Source organism: Sus scrofa, chromosome 13 (assembly GCF_054392235.1).
Source record: "Sus scrofa isolate SSC_HxYL_T2T_F1_AM1 chromosome 13, Sscrofa_HxYL_maternal_Yorkshire_Landrace_v2.0, whole genome shotgun sequence".
NCBI classification, from domain to species: Eukaryota; Metazoa; Chordata; class Mammalia; order Artiodactyla; family Suidae; genus Sus; species Sus scrofa.
The window spans coordinates 137,453,102-137,472,427 of record NC_139395.1 but is presented as its reverse complement, the minus strand read 5'-3'; the positions used below and the strand labels follow the sequence as shown (position 1 = coordinate 137,472,427).

General features: G+C 38.1%; 1 protein-coding gene across 3 annotated transcripts in view; it reads right to left on the bottom strand.

The window, feature by feature from the left end:
- The window catches only part of VPS8 (VPS8 subunit of CORVET complex), a 256,850-nt gene that overhangs the window by 228,449 nt on the left and 9,075 nt on the right, over positions 1-19,326 (bottom strand). For all 3 annotated transcript variants that reach the window (XR_014824480.1, XM_084990588.1, XM_084990589.1), the window contains exons 2-7: positions 18,778-19,023; positions 17,910-17,978; positions 11,676-11,806; positions 9,177-9,270; positions 4,988-5,020; positions 3,965-4,019 (exon numbers count right to left, since the gene is read on the bottom strand). Coding sequence is in view for 2 of the 3 variants with exons in the window: in XM_084990588.1 (XP_084846714.1) it covers positions 3,965-4,019; positions 4,988-5,020; positions 9,177-9,270; positions 11,676-11,806; positions 17,910-17,978; positions 18,778-18,930 (535 nt within the window). In the remaining variant the exon portion in view is untranslated. The remainder of the gene's footprint in view (positions 1-3,964; positions 4,020-4,987; positions 5,021-9,176; positions 9,271-11,675; positions 11,807-17,909; positions 17,979-18,777; positions 19,024-19,326) is intronic.

The following is a 19,326-nucleotide window of genomic DNA, read 5'->3' as shown; positions in this document are numbered from 1 at the left end:
TAGGGAGACATCTTTACTAAGATCTGAATTTTTGAGAGTTTGTATTTAGCTAAGAGCCAAGATACACAATAAATACCATATATCTATAATTCCATAAGAATAGGCAATTTACGTCACTTTTGAGAAGCTTATAATGATTACTATTTTAATGACCCAAGCCTCCATTCCAAAGAGAATCTAATGGTACTTAAACAAGTAGTTCTTCCTGCTGCATTTTTTCCTAAGATTAACAAAGATGTTTAAAAGATCAGATTTTACTCAGACCTCTAATCTAGACACTTCATAGTATTATTACTCTGCCATTTGTTCCTGGTTTTCAAGCAAATTTTAATCCATTTGTTAAAACTCATTGACCAAATATCTGATTCCTTCAAAAATAATGAGTATAATTTATTAACTGCATAATTAAAAATCCAACACATAACTAAAATATTATGATTCTTTCTCAGAAATGTTCACTTTAGCATACTTTTTTTTATGAAATTGTAATGAAAGATTACTATTTCATCAAGTCTACATGAAAGCTGCTGAACTCAAAAAAATTAGAATGCAGGTCCAAGGAAATAAAAAAGAGATGGTAAGCAAAAAACAATGCACTCTTCTCTCTCTCTCTTTTTTTTTTTTTTTTAAGGAAACTTACACTCATTGAGTATATTTCACCTCTGTTTGTTTGGTTTGGTTTTTTGGAGCCACACCTATGGCATGTGGAAGTTCCCCAGCCAGGAACCTGCCCCACAGCTGCCGCAATGCCAGATCCTTAACCTGCTACACCACAAGGGAACTTCCTCCACCTGTTAGTTTCTATTTTAAAAAGACTTCGTTTTAATTTTTTGCGGTAAGCTCTACGTGGGTTTGATTTTAAGAAGACATATATTCTTATAACCTTGTGGTAAAGAAGGGATATTAAAGCAGACAGAGTTGAAGAAAAGTGAGTACTGGTAAGTAGAAACAAAAAATGAACAAGACTTCTGCTGACAGATAAACATATGCATTATATTCTGTCCTCATTCATCTTAGTTCTTCTGTTCTTCTCCTATATATCTTGGAATTTGCCCTCTTTTCTCTCAGGACAGGAAGAAAAGGGGGAAAATGCACTGATCTTAGGATTCAGTGTTCCTTGATTCTGAACTTGGCTCTCTACATGTTACTTAACTTCTCTGGCTCTTAATCACCTCACATGTAAATAAGGGGACTGAATTAAAAGTCCTTTTAAGATCCCTTCCCAAAATTCTATCAATACCAACTATGCCCTCATAGGAAAGCAAGAATTCTTATACCTAATAGGAGAGGGGCCTGGTAAAACTTTCTAGAAGGCAATTAATTAGGCAGTATGCATCAGAAGTGTTCAAAATGTTCATACCCTGACCTAAGCAACTCCACTGTTAGGAATTTGTCGTAAGGAAGTAATCATGTACACAAAAATGCAGTTACAAAGACATTCATCACTCTATTTTTTGCTTAGAAACAACCCAACTGTCTTATAATAGGGCATGATTAAGTAAATTATGGTGACTCCATTTAAAAGAATACTATGTAAGAGTCCATGAGGATGCAGGTTCAATCCCTGGCCTATCTCAGTGGGTTAAGGATCTGGTGTTGCCACAAGCTCCAGCATAGGTCATGGATGAGGCTTGGCTCAGGTGTTGCCCGTGTCTGTAGCATAGGCCTTCACCTGCAGCTCTGATTCAACCCCTAGCCTGGGAACTTCATAGACCACAGGTGCGGCCTAAAAAAAACCACCAAAAAACTAAAAGAACACTATGTAGCCATTAAAAATGCTGTTAAACAGAAACGGACTCACAGGCAGAAAAAAAATATGGTTACCAAAGGGGAAGGGATAAGTTAGGAGTTTGGGATTAACAGATACAAAATACTATATATAAAATAGATAAACAAGGTCCTACTGTATAGCACAGGGAACTATATTCAAAATCCTGTAATAAACCATAATGGAAAAGAATATGAAAAAGAATATATAACTTAATCACTTTGCTGTACACCAGAAATTAACACAACAGTGTAAATCAATTACACTTCAATTTTTTAAAAAGTTGATAACTTACTCTAGAAAAAAAGTAATGTTATAGATGAATATATAATTACATGGAAAGATGCTCATTATAATAAAAAAGGTTATAAATCAACATGATCACATTAAGGGATGTGTACATATATACCACACAAATACGTATTTTAAAAAAAAAGATCAGAAGGCTATCAGAAATGTTAGGGAATTCCTGGATGGTGGAATTTGCATATCTTCAAACTTCTGCTCATCTAGATTTTCTCTTATGAATATATATTATGGAACAAGAAACAAAATTGTTTGAAGAATCATTTCTAAATTTCTCTCAAAAGAATTGTATTTTTGCTTCCATTCTTCTCAAGCCCAGACAATAAAACTTTTTTGTATCAATCACCTTTGAAAAGACTAGATGTTAAAATCACATCATAAATAAGGCTTTTGGCATAATGAATAATGTATAAATAGCAAATCAAATTGTTCAAAATCAAGGGAAAATAACTAGTTACTCATATGATAAATAAAGATGCAAAGCCCACAGAGATCAAACTGTGGTTCTGCTATTAAGGTGTTCCCAGGTAATCCTAACACAATATCCTGTAGATTCCTTATTAAAAACAGTGTCATCAGGAATTCCATTTCAGAGAGTTGCAAAAGACTTAAGATCCATAAGAGAACAATAAAAATGACAGGAAAATATTATCTAGTAGTTTTTGTTGTTGTTTTTGTCTTTTTAGGGCTATACCCACCACACGTGGAAGTTCCCTGGCTAGGGGTTGAATCGGAGCTGCAGCCGCTGGCCTACACCACAGCCACAGCAACATGGGATCCAAGCACCATCTGTGACCTACACCACAGCTCGAGGCAATGCCGTATCCTTAACCCACTGAGTGAGGTCAGGGATTGAACCTGCATCCTCAAGGATACTAGTCAGATTCGTTTCCACTGAGTCACAATGGGGACTCCTATCTAGCAGTTTTTAAATGAAAAAAAAAAAAAAAAAAGAACAAAATGTTTTACTTATAGTATTGAATGCAAAAGCCAAGAAAGATTAAAACTAGGGTTATTTAGTTAGGGAAAAAACTGAGAAAATACTTAGGATTATTACATACCATACAGATAAACCTAGCTAAGTTCCCTTCTTAAACAAACAAAAAAAAGAATGTGATTATGGGCTAAAAATTTTTCAGTTTAGAGGGATTTACACTGTAAATTTAAAAAAAGAAAAATTGTCAGTGAGAATTACTGAAAAAAAAAAAAAAAATTTTTTTTTTTTTTGTCTTTTCTAGGGCCGTACCTGCAGCATACGGAGGTCCCAGGCTAGGGGTCTAATCAGAGCTGTAGCTGCCAACCTACGCCAGAGCCAGAGCAATGCAGGATCCGAGCCGTGTGTGCAACCTACACCACAGTTCACGACAACGCAGGATCCTTAACCCCCTGAGCAAGGCCAGGGATCAAACCCACAACCATCATGGTTCCTAGTCGGATTCCTTAACCACTGAGCCACGACGGGAACTCTGAGAGTTACTGAAAATTACTAAGAAAGCCTGGGAATCTCTTTCCCTGAAGATGTTTATGAATACCTATTTGAATACGATTTAGAATAAAAAATTACCACTACCACAAACTTGAGGCAGACAAAATGACAACCCATGTCCCTTTCAACTTTATTTTCTTTTTGCCTAGGTCTGCAGAGAATCAAAAGATCTATGATATGATATGATAGTTTATAAATTCATAAAGAAGAAAATAAATCGCAATGAGCAACAAAATGAAGCTGAATCAAGTAATTTTTAACTAGAAAAATACTGACTGCTACTTTTCAAGTTTTTCTGGCCTTTTTCAAAAAAATAAAGTTTCCTCTATAAATTGTGATTAAAAGACATTAATAACACTCCCCCAAAATACTTAATATTTAAAATAAGTAGTTAGAAAATTTACCAAATATTAAAGCCAATCCATGAGATGTACCCACTGCTATCAGACTGGACACTGCCTGAGAACAAAAGGGAAGATTACATTTTAAGATATACATCAAGGATCTTGAAATAATCAGAATTGAATTTGTTGGACTTCTTTCCTCTAGGCATCAGATAACATACCAACTATTATAAATAAGGAGAATTTCATCTAGGAGGCAAAACAGGAAATAAACTTAGGATATCTTATTTCTGGGAATCCCTCTAAATTTACTCCAAGGGTGACAATATCAAAATAGCATATGTTCAACATTAAAGGTAAAAATGTGCCACTCAACTTCCCCTAAAGCAATTTTTTTTAAAAACTCAGGGATCCGCACAAAATAAGAGGCACTTATGCTACCCAGCCAAGAGCCTCCTATGAGGTGTGGGAAAGGAATGAGAAAGCTCTTCTCCAGTTTATACACAGGAGCCAAGAGGCATCAGGAACACTCAATAACCAGTCCACTTCCTCAACCATTGACTGACTAACAAGAAAGCTCCAAGAGGCAGCTGGAAATCACGGAAAAGAAGGCACTAGTGTGCTTTCAATATCCCCCAGTTCTCTATAATCACTCCACAGATTTACTATTTGGCAGGCTTGGCAATGGAGTTCAGAGCTGTTAAGTGTACTGTTTACCACAAAGTGATTTTACCGAATACTGTTTTCCACTCCCTATAACCAAAGGGAAGCCAAATCACAGAATAAGCAAATTTACTTTGGTAGGGTAGTACCACATACAAACAAACCTGGAAAAAGCTTATCATTATTCCATTACGTCCTTCTCAAAACAATAACAACAAAAAAGAAAAGTAACAATACACTAGAAAGGATGAGAACATTCAACACAGGTAAATTGTAAATCTGATTACTGGCAGTAAATGGCATATGAATTTACTATCAGAAAATGTGTATAATAACTTTGAACATTAGAAGAATAAATCTAAGAAAACCCAATCAAATAAAAAGCTACCTACCTTAAAGGTATATCTAAAGTATACTTACAATTGCTGTAGGCAAGCCAGCATTTACTTTGTCCTGAAAAAAAAAAATTTAAAAATTCAAAAAGTACTTGCAAAGATATTCCCATTTTTAAAAAGAAAAACGTTTAAGGCCCTCTCTTTTTGTATACTCTGATCCAAATCAATTCAGACATGAGGTGAAAGCTTCATTTTTGCCCCCAACCGAGAAACTACAAAAGTTGTATATACCAACAAAATATAAAGAGCACAAGAGTAGATCACTTTCTTTTACTAAATGTAACAGATGCTTTAGGAAGGTACTGATATAAACAAAACATAAAAGAAAAGAGAGGGGAAAGAGGTTTTATTTTCAATAATGTAAATACACTAAGTACTATGGGTCCAAATGGTAGGAGCAGTACATAAAGATTTTAGAAATAGGAAACATATACTAAAGACACCCGTCCTCTAAGCAGAAGCTTCTTACCCAGCAGTTATACAATAACCCTTAAGTAAAACAAGAGCAGGGTATAATCAGTCAAATAAGAAAATCAACAATCAAGTGCTAGTCCCAGATCCTTACAGTAACTAAGTGATGACCTTGTCAAAGTCACCTCACCCTTCTGCTATTAGTCCCTCATCTGCTCAAGGAAAAGGCAAATACTATCCTGTCCTCTTCAATGAGTTGTCCTGAGAATCAAATTAAATGTAAAGTATCATATAAATGTAAGGGTATCTATTTGATGCTTCTATAGGTTTAAATAATAACAAGGGCTTACAGTGATTAGCACTGTAGTAGCGAAGAGCTTATAAATGCATACATTACACTACTGGATTCTCAAACCAGGAGAGATGAATAAAACAAGCAGTATTATTCTGATTTTCCAGGTGAGGAAAACAGATTAAGATTCTCGAGATTAAGATTAAAAGAGCTTAAGTGACTTGCCCAAGATTATTCAGGAAGTGGTAGACTGTGTCTCAAACTCAGGGCTTCAGTTCCCAGGCCAGGCTCTTTGTAACAATTCTATGTTTCTTTTCTGTCTGTCCCTACAGTGTGCTCACTTCATTATTATAATCTCTTAGAATCTATTTTATCCAACTTTATAGAGCTTCCTAGGAATTAGCTCAAGAAACTTACTCCAGGACATGGAACTATAAGGAGGACCAATCACCAAGGCTGCTTAGTATCATGTCTGGACAGCAGGAGGTACTCAACTCTGTGCAGATGTGTGTGTGTGTAAAGGATGCCTAACATAATGCTCAGCGATTAAGAAACATGAAATAAATACTTGATAAATAATTGATTTGTGTCCTGGATAGGGAAAAAGAATTGAATGAGACAGCAATTCAAGAATATAAACTAGGAGTTCCCGTCGTGGCGCAGTGGTTAATGAATCCGACTAGGAACCATGAGGTTGCAGGTTTGATCCCTGCCCTTGCTCAGTGGGTTAACAATCCGGCGTTGCTGTGAGCTGTGGTGTAGGTCGCAGACGTGGCTCGGATCCCATGTTGCTGTGGCTCTGGCATAGGCTGGCAGCTACAGCTCCAATTAGACCCCTAGCCTGGGAACCTCCATATGCCGCGAGAGTGGCCCAAGAATGGCAAAAAGACAAAAAAGAAAAAAAAAAAAAAAAAACTTTATTGGAGTTCCCGTGGTGGCACAGTGGTTAACGAATCCGACTAGGAACCATGAGGTTGCGGGTTCGATCCCTGCCCTTGCTCAGTGGGTTAACGATCCGGCGTTGCCGTGAGCTGTGGTGTAGGTTGCAGACGCGGCTCGGATCCTGCGTTGCTGTGGCTCTGGTGTAGGCCGGTGGCCACAGCTCCGATTCAACCCCTAGCCTGGGAACCTCCATATGCCGCGGGAGCGGCCCAAGAAATAGCAACAATAACAACAACAACAACAACAAAAAAAAAAAGACAAAAAAAAAAAAAAGAATATAAACTATAGTTAAAATGGAACCTGAATAATACAATCAGAAGTCAGCTAACTTTAAAAGCTAAAAATCCAGAGATGTGGGACGTACTCCAGAGGTCACAGAACTTTAGTGCTAGTGTTTCAAGCATCTTAGGCTACTGAGTCTCAAAAGCCAGGGTGCATTAGAATCACCTGGGATACCTGTTAAAACCACAGATCCCTATGCCACACCACTAGAACTAGAGACCAATTCGGTAGGCCTGGGGGTGGTGCCCAGGAATCTGCATTTTCATAAGAACCCTAAGGAGTTTTATGCCCTAGACACATTTTTCAAAAACACTATGCTAAGGTATCTCTATTATCTTAGGTGATCATAAAGTGATAAATATCCTTTAAAGATTAATTTGAATTAGTTTTAAATATAGCCACATATCATATTACTTTGAGGATGATTCCAAAATTCAACAATGAGGTTCACAATTTCAAAAGTTTCATCTCTCCTAAGTGTTCTTTATAATGATCAAGGCCCTAGGCAGCCCTGATAACATCACTATCCACATGGCTGAAGGCACTATTGAACAACTATTCAGGGGAGAGACCCACAAATATAACTAGCTTTACATGTTAATAAACCAACCATCACAGAAAAGCATACAATTTAAATTGAGCTGATAATCCAAAATTAGGAAAGCAGAGTATGAAGACTGTCACAGGAAAAGCAGGTTTCATTTTAACATACCAAAGGAGCTCAGCCATAGCAGTGAAATAAGAACAGAATGCAAACACTCTGGGATTTATTAGAATTTTTCCCTCCTCTTCAAGAGAGAGGAGAAACCCTTTTAAATAACAGATTTATCTAATCATTGTTCAATGTCTGAGTTTTAGTTCAGTCTCCATTATTCAAAATATTTTTAAAACTGCACAGGTGGGTCAAATGACTGTTCTGGTTCATCTTGATTTTGAAAGGAATGAATTTCATCACCTACATAAGGATTAAATTCAGAGAACGTCATGGAAATGTAATCCTCAACAGGTGGTTCCCATTCTAGCAAATATGAGTTACTCTCCACCTAAAAGAGGAAGGACAATTGCCCAGGTTTCCTCCATTGCTTGACTATCTCTATTTAAACTTTCTTCATGATATATGAACTGGGTCAGGGTATACCAACTGCCCACAGAAAACACTTTTTCTTTCTTTCCTTTTTTTTTGGTTTTGGGGTTTTTTTGTTTGGTTTTTTTTTTTTTTTTTTTGGTTTCTGCAATAAGAGCTTTCTCTGATAAATCTGAAAATTACAATGTAGTTATGGGGTCATGATGCCACTTCTGTATCAATCTCTCATCCTCATGAAAAATCAAAACTGTCCAAACTGAATATGCAAAATACCAATTAAATTTCTTAAAAAGAACATAAAAACACATCAAAGTCCTGGGGTATAATCTGTCATCATTCTCATTAGTATTACTATTATTATTTATAGAATTTACATATTGAATTCAGAAAACCAAAACTGAAAGACCACATAAGACTACAGGCCATGAGGTCAAAGGAAAATCTGATAAAACATACCAGAATCAGCATCTACTGTCTTGACAGATAATTAAATATTTTTATATTAACCCAGCACTCTAAATCATTTTCAGAAAGGCCACAGATATTCTGTTCCAGCCATTATACACTGCCCACATTAACCAACACCACCCCCACTTCAGAACAAAGCAGCACTAATCTTGGAGCCAAAAACCCCAATTTTGAGTAACTGCTCTGCTATCTACTAACCCAATGATGTAAAAGTTAATATCACCTCTCTGAGACTGTCTTCTCATTTGTAAAATAGGATATGGCTTTCCCTACTTTCAAAGTTGTAAGAGTATATGAAATAAGGTACATGAAAAGACTTTTGTGAATTAAAAAAAAATCACCCAGTTGTAAAAGATTCCGATCAATCATTTCTCCATATGAAAAGACTAAAAAAACAAGCACTCTACCTCAACCAAATACACAAGATGGCAACTAAACTGAAAAGGAATTTAAAGAAAAGGCAGATAGTGTTTCTTTTAGGCTTGCTGCCATATTTCATTTAGGCACACCCGAGACTCTGGGCAGACCTTTATTTCATGGCTGCACTAATTTCTATGTCAAGATGTGTAGCCATGTCTTATGAGTCAAAAATAATCACACAAAACCCATGAAAGCCAGATTCTATTTTCCTTAAGCCTCAGGCCAAGAGAAGTGCTGTGCTTTGTTTTATGCTCATTCCTACTTCATTATGCCATTGCAGGTTATAAAGCTGGGGGGAGAGAACAAAATACTTACAGCTGCAGACACTATCTGGGCAGAAATTCCCTTCAAAAGTGAATGTCGCATAACTGATCCATGGAGTGAAAAAGAATCAGGTAATTTCTTCTTTCTTAAAAAAAAGAAAAACGTTTAAGAACAGGAAAAAAAAATTTGGGAAGGCAGGGTCTTTAAAGCCTTGAAAGAACAAAAAAATAAAAACAACAGTGTATGTAATTTGTTAGCTTTGTTTCTTGAAGAGGTATGAAGAGTCTAACAATCTCACATTAAGATGTTGCACTAAATCCACCCTGAACCTTGGAGAAGCGCAAGCAGAAAAATGAGTAAAGCCACCACTCCTTTTTCACTGATTCAACCCGTTCCTAGGTTAAATGTCTATCTACAGGGAGTTCCCATCGTAGCTCAATGGTTAAGGAATCTGACTAGGAACCATGACATGAGGTTGTGGGGTCGATCCCTGGCCTTTCTCAGTGGGTTAAGGATCCAGCATTGCCATGAGCTGTGGTGTAGGTCGCAGATGAGGCTCGGATCTGGCGTTGCTGTGGCTGTGGTGTAGGCCAGCGGCTATAGCTCCAATTCGGCCCCTAGCCTGGGAACCTCCATATGCCGCGAGTATGGCCCTAGAAAAGACAAAAAAAAAAGTCTATTTACAAATTAATGGATGAAGAATATGTTTATATATGTATACACACACACACACAAAGAGACATATATATATATAATGGATATTACAGCCATAAGAAAGAAGGAAATCCTGCCATTCGTGACAACACTGATGTACCTTGAGGGCATTATGCTGCATGAAATAAGACAGAGCAAGACATACACTGTAGGATCTCACTTATATGTAGAACTTTTAAGAGTCAAACTCAGAGAAACAGAGTAGAACACTGGTAGTCAGGGATGGGGGGTAAATACAGAGATGCTAATCAAAGGGTATAAATTTCCAGGGTGTTATTTGTTTTGTTTTTTGTTTTGTTTTTTTTGCTTTTTTAGGGCCGCACCTGTAGCATATGGAAGTTCCCAGGCTAAGGGTCAAATCAGAGCTGCAGCTGCCAGCCTACTCCACAGCCACAGCAATTCGATATCTGAGCTGCATCCTTGGCCTACACCACAGCCCACGGCAATGCCGGATCCTTAACCCACTGAGTGAGGCCAGGGATTGAACCTGCACCCTCATGGATACTAGTTGGGTTCGTTACCACAGAGCCACAATTGGAACTCCCTAAACTTCCAGTTTTAAGAAGAATAAGTTCTGAAGATTTAATGCATAATGTGGTGACTACAGCTAACAACACTGTGTTATACACTTGAAAGTCACCAAGAGAGTAAATATTAGATGTTCTCACTGCAAAAAAAAAAAAAAAAAAAAAAAGATTTTGAGAGGTGATAAAAGGTGTTAAGTGTTAACTAACCCTATTATGGTTTCACAATATATACATATATTAAAAAATTACACTGTATTAAATCTACATAGCACTGTGTGTCAGTTTTATCTCAAAAAAGCTGAAAAATACTAAGTTATCTATTTGTAGAAGAAAATGATGAGCAAGTTAATATATCCAGCCATGGTCCCTACCCCACAAGAGCTGACAACCTAAAGAAGACAGCACTGATTCGGGCAAAATTTAAGAAGTGAGGAAAAATACACCGACAATTTATCAACATTAAAGTTACACATGAATTCAATAAAGTATTTACATTATGCTCCCTCCACTTCTTTCCTTTTCATGTGCTCTCCAAGAATTTGGAAGGTGAAAAGCAGCCAAAATGAAGTTATTTAGGGTTAGAAGTCCTTTTCCCAAATCTTTAATCATCCTTGTAACTCTCCTCTGAACCCATTCCAAGGGAATGAAGAAATGCTGGAGTTGTCCTTAGAGAGCAGGAGGAAGGGGGTGGGGAGCAGAGGGAACAGAAGGTGGTGAGGTAAACCAAGCCCCAGTTTCCACCACAGACACTGGACCAGGTTGGATGTGTGCACCTCCCAAGGGTTCTCTGGCTTCCGGGAGCCCCTGGCTGTTATCATGGCTTCCTACTGGGGGCTCAGAAGATGGTGGTCTTAGAGGCCACCTTTTTGTCCTCTCTCCTCGACAGTGCCAAGATCTTCAGGGCTTAATAAGCATATTATTGAGATCCACAGGCCCTCCACTTCCTATGCAGGGCTTCAGCAGACCACACTGTACACAAGTATGATTTAAATACTTACCTTTTTGGGGAGTTCCCATCGTGGCGCAGTGGTTAACGAATCCGACTAGGAACCATGAGGTTGCGGGTTCGGTCCCTGCCCTTGCTCAGTGGGTTAATGATCCGGCGTTGCCGTGAGCTGTGGTGTAGGTTGCAGACGCAGCTCGGATCCCACATTGCTGTGGCTCTGGCGTAGGCTGGTGGCTACAGCTCTGATTCAACCCCTAGCCTGGGAACCTCCATATGCCGCGGGAGCGGCCCAAGAAATAGCAACAACAAAAAGACAAAAGACAAAAAATAAATAAATAAATAAATAAATAAATAAATACTTACCTTTTTAAGTTGGTCCTGTCACCACTATCGGAGCTTGCCACAGATGAAGTATCATAGGAGTGAGAATCAATAGTATCAATGTTTAACAACGTGGGATCTTCAAGAACAAAAGATTCATCTTCATCATCAGTCTAAATGAGAAGAACATGGATCAATAAACTCAAAATTCCAAATACTCTATAAGTCCAATAGGCCTTAATGGGTTTCTCCCAAACACTCATATGGTTATTCTTCTTTTCACCCCTTTCCCATGCACTGTTATTGACCCAAGAATCACAGAACAGAATTAAATTTCAACTCTGATATCTCTTCCCACAAAGAGTTCACTCCAAAACTTTCTTTCGTGCAGAGATAGAAGGAGCAGTTACGCAGATCACTGTTAGTTGCAGAACATTTTTTAAAATTCAAATCTGTATAGATGCTTTACCAGTTAACTAACAGCCAATGGCTGATTAGAAGACAATAAGGACCACCTGACTACAAATAATATGTCTAGAAAAATATGACAAGCAGACAAAAGGAAGGCATTCTGGGTTGGAAATAGCATGTGTAGTGATTTCACAACATGGGTTTTACCAATGAAAAAGGAAGTAGTCCAAAATGACTGGGGTATATGAATAGGCACTGGAGGCGATCCTAGAAAGATAAGCCGGAGCCCAACTTTTAAAAAGCCTATATTCCATTAAGCTAAGTGACAGGAGGGCCCATGTCTATTTTGTCCACCACTGTATCCCTAGTGCCTAGTTCAATGCCTGACTCATGATCAGTATCATTTACTTAAGAAATCAGTAAGCTATATATAATAGGCAGTGGGAAGGCAATTAAGATATTTAAGAAATGAACACACATGATGGGGACCATGTTTCAGAAAGAGAAATAGGGCAGAACGAAGACAGATGAGGGTGGAGGGGGGAGACCGAGGCAGGAAGACTACTAAGGACCAGTAAGAAGGCTACTGCAAATGTTAGGCAAAGAGAGGACAGTCCAGTCTAGGAATACAGCAGAAGAGGTCAAGAGAAAGAACCATGAAAGACATTCATGAGATAAAATCCAAAATTCTTACTTACCATTTAAACAGTGTTTTGTTTTCTTTTGGGGTGGGGGAGAAGTCAAAGAAGATTCCAACTAAGCAAAAGCAAAAGGTGCCAATTGAGATAAGAAAGCAGGACAGCAGATAAAGAGGAATGAGTTTAGCTTTGAACAAGTTGATTCTGAGCAAAGATTAATTAAAGAAAAATGTCGTGACCATGCCTTCTCTTTCAGTTGGACTACCTTCTGTCTGACCACTGCCATCCCTGCTCTTAAGAAATGAATATATACTCATTGCCTCCACTTTCTCCACCCATTACTAGCTACTGACGGCTAATGCTGCTCAAGTTACTACTCAAATCCATGGGCCTCTTTTCAGCTGGTATGCTCTTGTCCTGTCCACATCATTTGACACTACTGACCATTTCCTTCCTCCTTGAAGTTTTTCTTCACATGGTTTCCAAATACACCTGTTATCTACTACTCCTACAATTTGCTTGGCCTCTTCTATCAGTCATGTTCTCTATTTTCTCCTCAGCCCAACCTCTAAAGGATGATGTTCCCCAGAATTATATTCTCGGCCCTCATCTTTTTCCACTTCACACACTTCCTATATGAACGAGCATATCCACAGCTGTAGCTTCAAGTACCCTGTCTTGCCAATGACTCCAAAATCTGTATCTCTTTAGTACCACCATTTCTTTTAAGGTTTAGGCCATATTTTCAACTGTTTTTCAGGTAACTCCACAAGTAAGATTGCTAAGGGCAGGTTGCCGGTTAGCAAGGAGCTATTATGTTACTTGAGATCTGTATAAGAATGGATGGACTGCCACAGGGAAAGGGAAAAGAAACAATTCATAAATAAGAAGTGCAACACCGAAGTCTTAAGCAGGCGAGTCAATCAGAATCTAATTTGATTTTCTTAAGCAGCCTGGGGACATAATTAAAGAAAACAGATTACCTAAATTAAGCCAGGGTTGAGGGCTTACAGGATAAGTGGGAAAAAAGTGAAAAAGAGAATTGAGGATATCAATAAAGCTGAATTTAAAATTACTAGCTACACAACAGAGGCATCAATTCTCCCTAAGTAATATGTAAAATCTACACAACCCTATCAAATTTCAGTTGGCGTGTATGTATATATGCAAACTAATAAAGTGGTTCTAAAACTTACATGGAAATACAAGAGACCAAGAATAAGAAAGGCAATCAATCATGAAGAACAACAACAAAACTGGAAGATTTGAAACTACTAGATATCAAGACCTATCATGGCACAGCAGAAACAAATACAAATAGGAACCACGAGGTTGCGGGTTCGATCCCTGGCCTCGCTCAATGGGTTAAGGATCTGGTGTTTCCGTGAGCTGTGGTATAGGTCTTGGAAGCAGCTCAGATTCTGCATTGCTATGTCTGTGGTGCAGGCCAGCAGCTGTAGCTCCGATTCGACCCCTAGCCTGGGAACCTCCATATGCCGCGGGTGCAGCCCTAAAAAAAAAAAAAAAAAGACATAAAGATTCAAATGTTAAGAGTGTGATATTGAGGCAAGTATAGAAAGGCCAGTGGCATCACACCCACATGTACATGATGGACTGATTTAACACAAAAGTGACACCACAGAAAAGAATGGTGCTCAGTAAATGGTGCTACCTCAGACCTCACACACACAGAAAATTCCAGATGAACTGCAGAACATAGCAGCACTTTCTATTGTAAAAAAAGCCCATAAATAGTAGAATGAATAAATAATGGTATAAAATAATAAAGAAGTTTACATAGCAATGGGAATGGATTAACAATTAGCAGCAGCAAAAATATGTATGAATCTAAAAACATAATATTGGAGTTCCTGCTGTAGCAGAGCAAGATAAGGATCTGGCATTGTCTCTGTGCTGACATGGGTTTGATCCCCCTTACATTGCACTGGGTTAAGGATCCAGTGTCACCCCAGTGTGGCACAGGTCGAAGATGTGGCTTGGATTCAATCCCTGGCCCAGGAACTTCCATATGCTGTGGGTGTGACCAAAAAAAAAAAAAAAAAAAAATTAAAGATGTAAATAATTTGTGCTTCTAAAGAAACATAAAGTAAATAAATAAAAACAGGAGTTCCCGACATGGCTCAGTGGTTAATGAATCTAGGAACCATGAGGTTGCAGGTTCAATCCCTGGCCTTGCTCAGTGGGTTAAGGATCTGGCGCTGCCGTGAGCTGTGGTGTAGGTCGCAGACTCAGCTCAGATCTGGCGTTGCTGTGGCTGTGGCGTAGGCCAGCAGCTGCAGCTCCAATTGGACCCCTAGCCTGAGAACCTCCATATGCTGCAGGTGCAGCCCTAAAAAAGGCAAAAAGACAAAAAAGAAAAAAAATTAATAAATAAAAACATATTTACTGAGTGAAATAAGTCAGACACACAAAAGCACATACTGTAAAATTCCATTTATATGAAGTTCAAAGCAAGCAAGCCCATCAATGCTGGTAGAAGTCATGACAGTGATTATCCTGGGGTTGGGTACTGAAGGAGCACAACAGGGGCTTCTAGGGTGCTTCCTCGTGCCGTGGGTGTGGCGAAAAAAGAGAAAGAAATTTCTGGCTACATGATCCAACAGTAGAGTTGAGGTGAAGGCAGGACTATTCTCAGAGACTGGGAGACTAAGAAGGATCAAGAGACTTGGTCCTGAGGAGGTCAAAGAGCAGGTTTAATGGAAGTAAGGGAAGTGCCAGGGTGGCGGTGGGGGAGGATTATTAGGATTAGAGAATGGAATTTCAAAATGAAAAACCTCAGAAGTAGCACAGCGTCAAAGCATGACAAGGCCTAGTAACATTACTTCACGCCCTAAATTCTGAGATTTAGGATGTCTCAGTAATCTCTTTCTGTAAAATATCTTGGATGTCTATTTCTTCCCAGTGCCTTTTCAGGCTGATATTTAATGAACATTATAGAAAGTTCCTAGAGCATATCCTAGAGCAAGTGTTCTACTTCTGTCCTTTTTTCTTCTTTTTTAAAATAATTTTCTTAAATACTTCTTCTGCCTTAATAGTCTTCATGTTCAGAGTTCCTTTCAGGGCACAGAGGAAACGAATCCAACTAGGAACCATGAGGTTGCGGGTTCGATCCCTGGCCTCGCTCTGTGGGTTAAGGATTCGGCGTTGTGGTGAGCTGTGGTGTAGGTTGCAGACGGGGCTCGGATCCCAAGTTGCTGTGGCTGTGGTATAGGCCAGCAGCTGTGGCTAGGATTCAACCCCTAGCCTGGGACCTCCATATGCTGCAGGTGTGGCCCCAAAAAGAAAAAAAAAAAAAAAAAAAGTCTTCATATTCTACAACTTTAATTATTTTTACTTTCACTTATCCACCTGCCTAGTTCCCTGGTGGGGTGAAAAGTTGCCAGTTTCCAGTCCTTTTTCTCAAGTCAGAGACAGTCAAGTAACACTTCATAATCCTAGTGTTTAACAGTTTGATCCAAATACACAAGGCACCCAAATTACTCTTGAGGATGATAATAGTATTATCTTCTCAGTAAACCACTAATGACTGTACTTAACTGTTACCAGTAGATAAGTAAATTTTGCACAGACAGTTTTCCTTCATTATGAAAGCAGTCTCATTCCTATGAGCACTATTTTCTTTGTCACTATTATATAAATATGTACAAATAGGGCTTTGTACCCAGTCCTCTAAGATTATTTTTATTTCTTACTTAGTAACTGAAATGAGTATGTGATTAAGGCCATGTTATTGAAATTGACAAAACTTAATCTCTTCATCTCTAAAAAAAGATTTCCTCTACATTAAAAAGCATGCAAAAAATATCACTCTAATGGGGTATTTCTTTCATTGACCAAAGCCTTGTCAAAATTATAAATGCTTAAGTCTTATTAACAGAGATCACACACACTTCTAAAGTTAAAATACAAACAGCAACATCAAGCCGATACTTTAAAAAGACGCAAAATTCATACAAGAAAAAGATATAATTCACAGAGAAAGTAATTTGCATCCTATGTAGTATGCCTATAACCCTGGAAGTATAGATAAAGAATAAAGACTATTCCCAACTCATTCAGACCTATGGGGTCTGTGGTCATTTCTGCTGAGGAACCTTTACATCATTATCTTTTAGAAAACACAATCATGGACCCGAAATAGATTTTTTACATCTTTTTCTAATTAAAAGCTAAAAACCCCCAATGGGAGTCTTAAGCAAGTTTTTAAAAGATCAAGACTGAGCTGAAGAACTGTCGACAGATGCAGGGCACAAAAAAACTGGCCCACTTCCCCAACACCTACTTCCCCAGGGCTCCTTTATAAAGCCTTTATGATCTGCTAATTCAGAAAATAACATCATTTTGCAACTCTGAAAAACCTTTTAACAGAGATGGTATTCGTGAGATAAACTATAAAGGCATCATTTTCTTTACATTGAAGGGTGATGGAGTGCTTTACAGGACTGCAGATGCTCTTATCAGAGGATGAGCTATTTGAGCATCACTAGTAGAGGTAACATTTTCAAAATGTAATACAAATCTCAAAAGTGATGTGAATTTAATATTTCAACTCACTTAATAAAACATTTCTTTAGCCTACCAAGTATGAACCATCGTAGCAGCCATAGAGATGAACAAAGCATGGCTTCTACCCTTGAGAAGCTCACAATCCAGATCACCATGGTCTGGCAGAACTCTCTGCAACAATGAAAATATTCTGCATCTAAGCTATCCACTAGAGCTGCCACTAGCCACATGCGGTTATTGAGTACTTGGCATGTGCCTTGTACAAATAAGCAAATGAATTTTTATTTAACTGTAATCGATTTAAATTTAAATTGCCACATGTGACTAGTGGTTCCCATATTGGACAATGAAGATCTAGATACATACACTATAACTCAGAAGTATTAAAATCAATGCCATAGGAGTTCCTATTGTGGCTCAGTGGAAACGAATCTGACTAGCATCCATGAGGACATAGGTTCAATCTCCAGCCTCGCTCAGTGGGTTAAGGATCCGGTGCTGCCGTGAACTGTGGTGTAGGTCACAGACACAGCTCAGATCTGGCGTTGCTGTGGCTGTAGCGTAGGCCGGCAGCTGCAGCTCCAACTCAACCCTTGGCCTGGGAACTTCCACATGCCGAGGATGCAGCCCTAAAAAAAAAGACAAAAAAAAAAAAAAAATCAATGCCATAAAGTGATAGCGATCATTAACATATACCTACTTCATTTAGTATGCTTTCCAGTGTTGGAGGAGTATCAACTTGAGGAATATCAAATTCCTTATCATCAATCTAAAGAGAGAAGAGAAATTAATGCTCACAAAATGATGCTTTCCTTCTTATAATCTTGAAGGTGTTTTAACTTATTAGAACCATTATCAATTAGGAGACAAACATAATACCAAGCTCTTCATACAGAGAGCCAACTCAATAATCCATGATAAAAAGGGTCAGATCAAAAGACACAGAATTGCTCCCTTTCCTTCCACATATTCAGTGATTATCAAGGACAAATATGCACTGACTGCACCAACCTGACAGCCCTTTCCAAGAAGCTTCCATTGAAGGGCTTTGGCATCTGCTTTCAACGAGAAAAAAAAACAACACTTCTTATGACAAGCCCTAATTCTCTAAGTTTTGACATAAGTCGTAAGCAAGATACAAAGGTTTAACATTGCATTTTTTAGTTAGTTCATAAATTATGGCGGGAGATGATTACATTAAACAACTTATTAAATATTCTCATGGTCACAAAAACCTATTAGTAAAATATCAATGGGGAAAAAAAATGAACTGCACAAGAATTCTAAACCTATCACTATCTCTATGATATTGAGCAGTCATTAAATACAGCCGCACTTCAGTTTCTCCCCCTATAAAGGGGAGTATCAGAGTGCTGTAAAGGTCAAATGAAATGTATTAAAGTGTTTCATAAACTAATGAATTATACAAATGAAGAGTAGTATCACCTCATAAAACTATATATAGATGCCTATGAATCCACATAAAAATGATAAATTTAGAGTCTTTGGATCATAAAGTACACTCTTTTCGATTAAACATTATCACTTGACGAAAGCTGAATTTTTACCAGATCATTTTTGAACTCCAGTTCCTTGTCCAGATCTATGTAGGAGAATTTTGAAAGTGAAGCTTCTAGATTGAAAGATTTATTCAGTTCTTCATCAGTAGTCTTGGCACAGAAGCTCTGTTCCACATTTTCATGGTCTGGTTCATTTTCCATATTGACTTTTAACAAACGATTTCAGTCAATATAAGCAAGGTTTTGTCTGTTTTGTTTTTTGGGCTTAGATCATGATGAACTGAATGAAGATCTCTTTTCAAAAAAGAAAAAAATATATATCATTTAGATTTCCTCAAACGGACATTCCAAAGACTTACTGGGTCACACTTTTGTGGAAACTGATTCTTCACTCAATCATCTGATTATCAGTAAAGAGCAATCAATACCAGAGTACAGGGTATGACATGGGGGGAGGGTTTCTATAAGAGCATAAAGGAGGAACATTTGACCCATGGGTCTGGGAAGTGGCCCATCACCCGAGGTCCTAAGTCTGGTGATAGTGACAAACTTGAGACAAGCCACTAGATACCAACTAGATTTAGGTACTTAAGAACA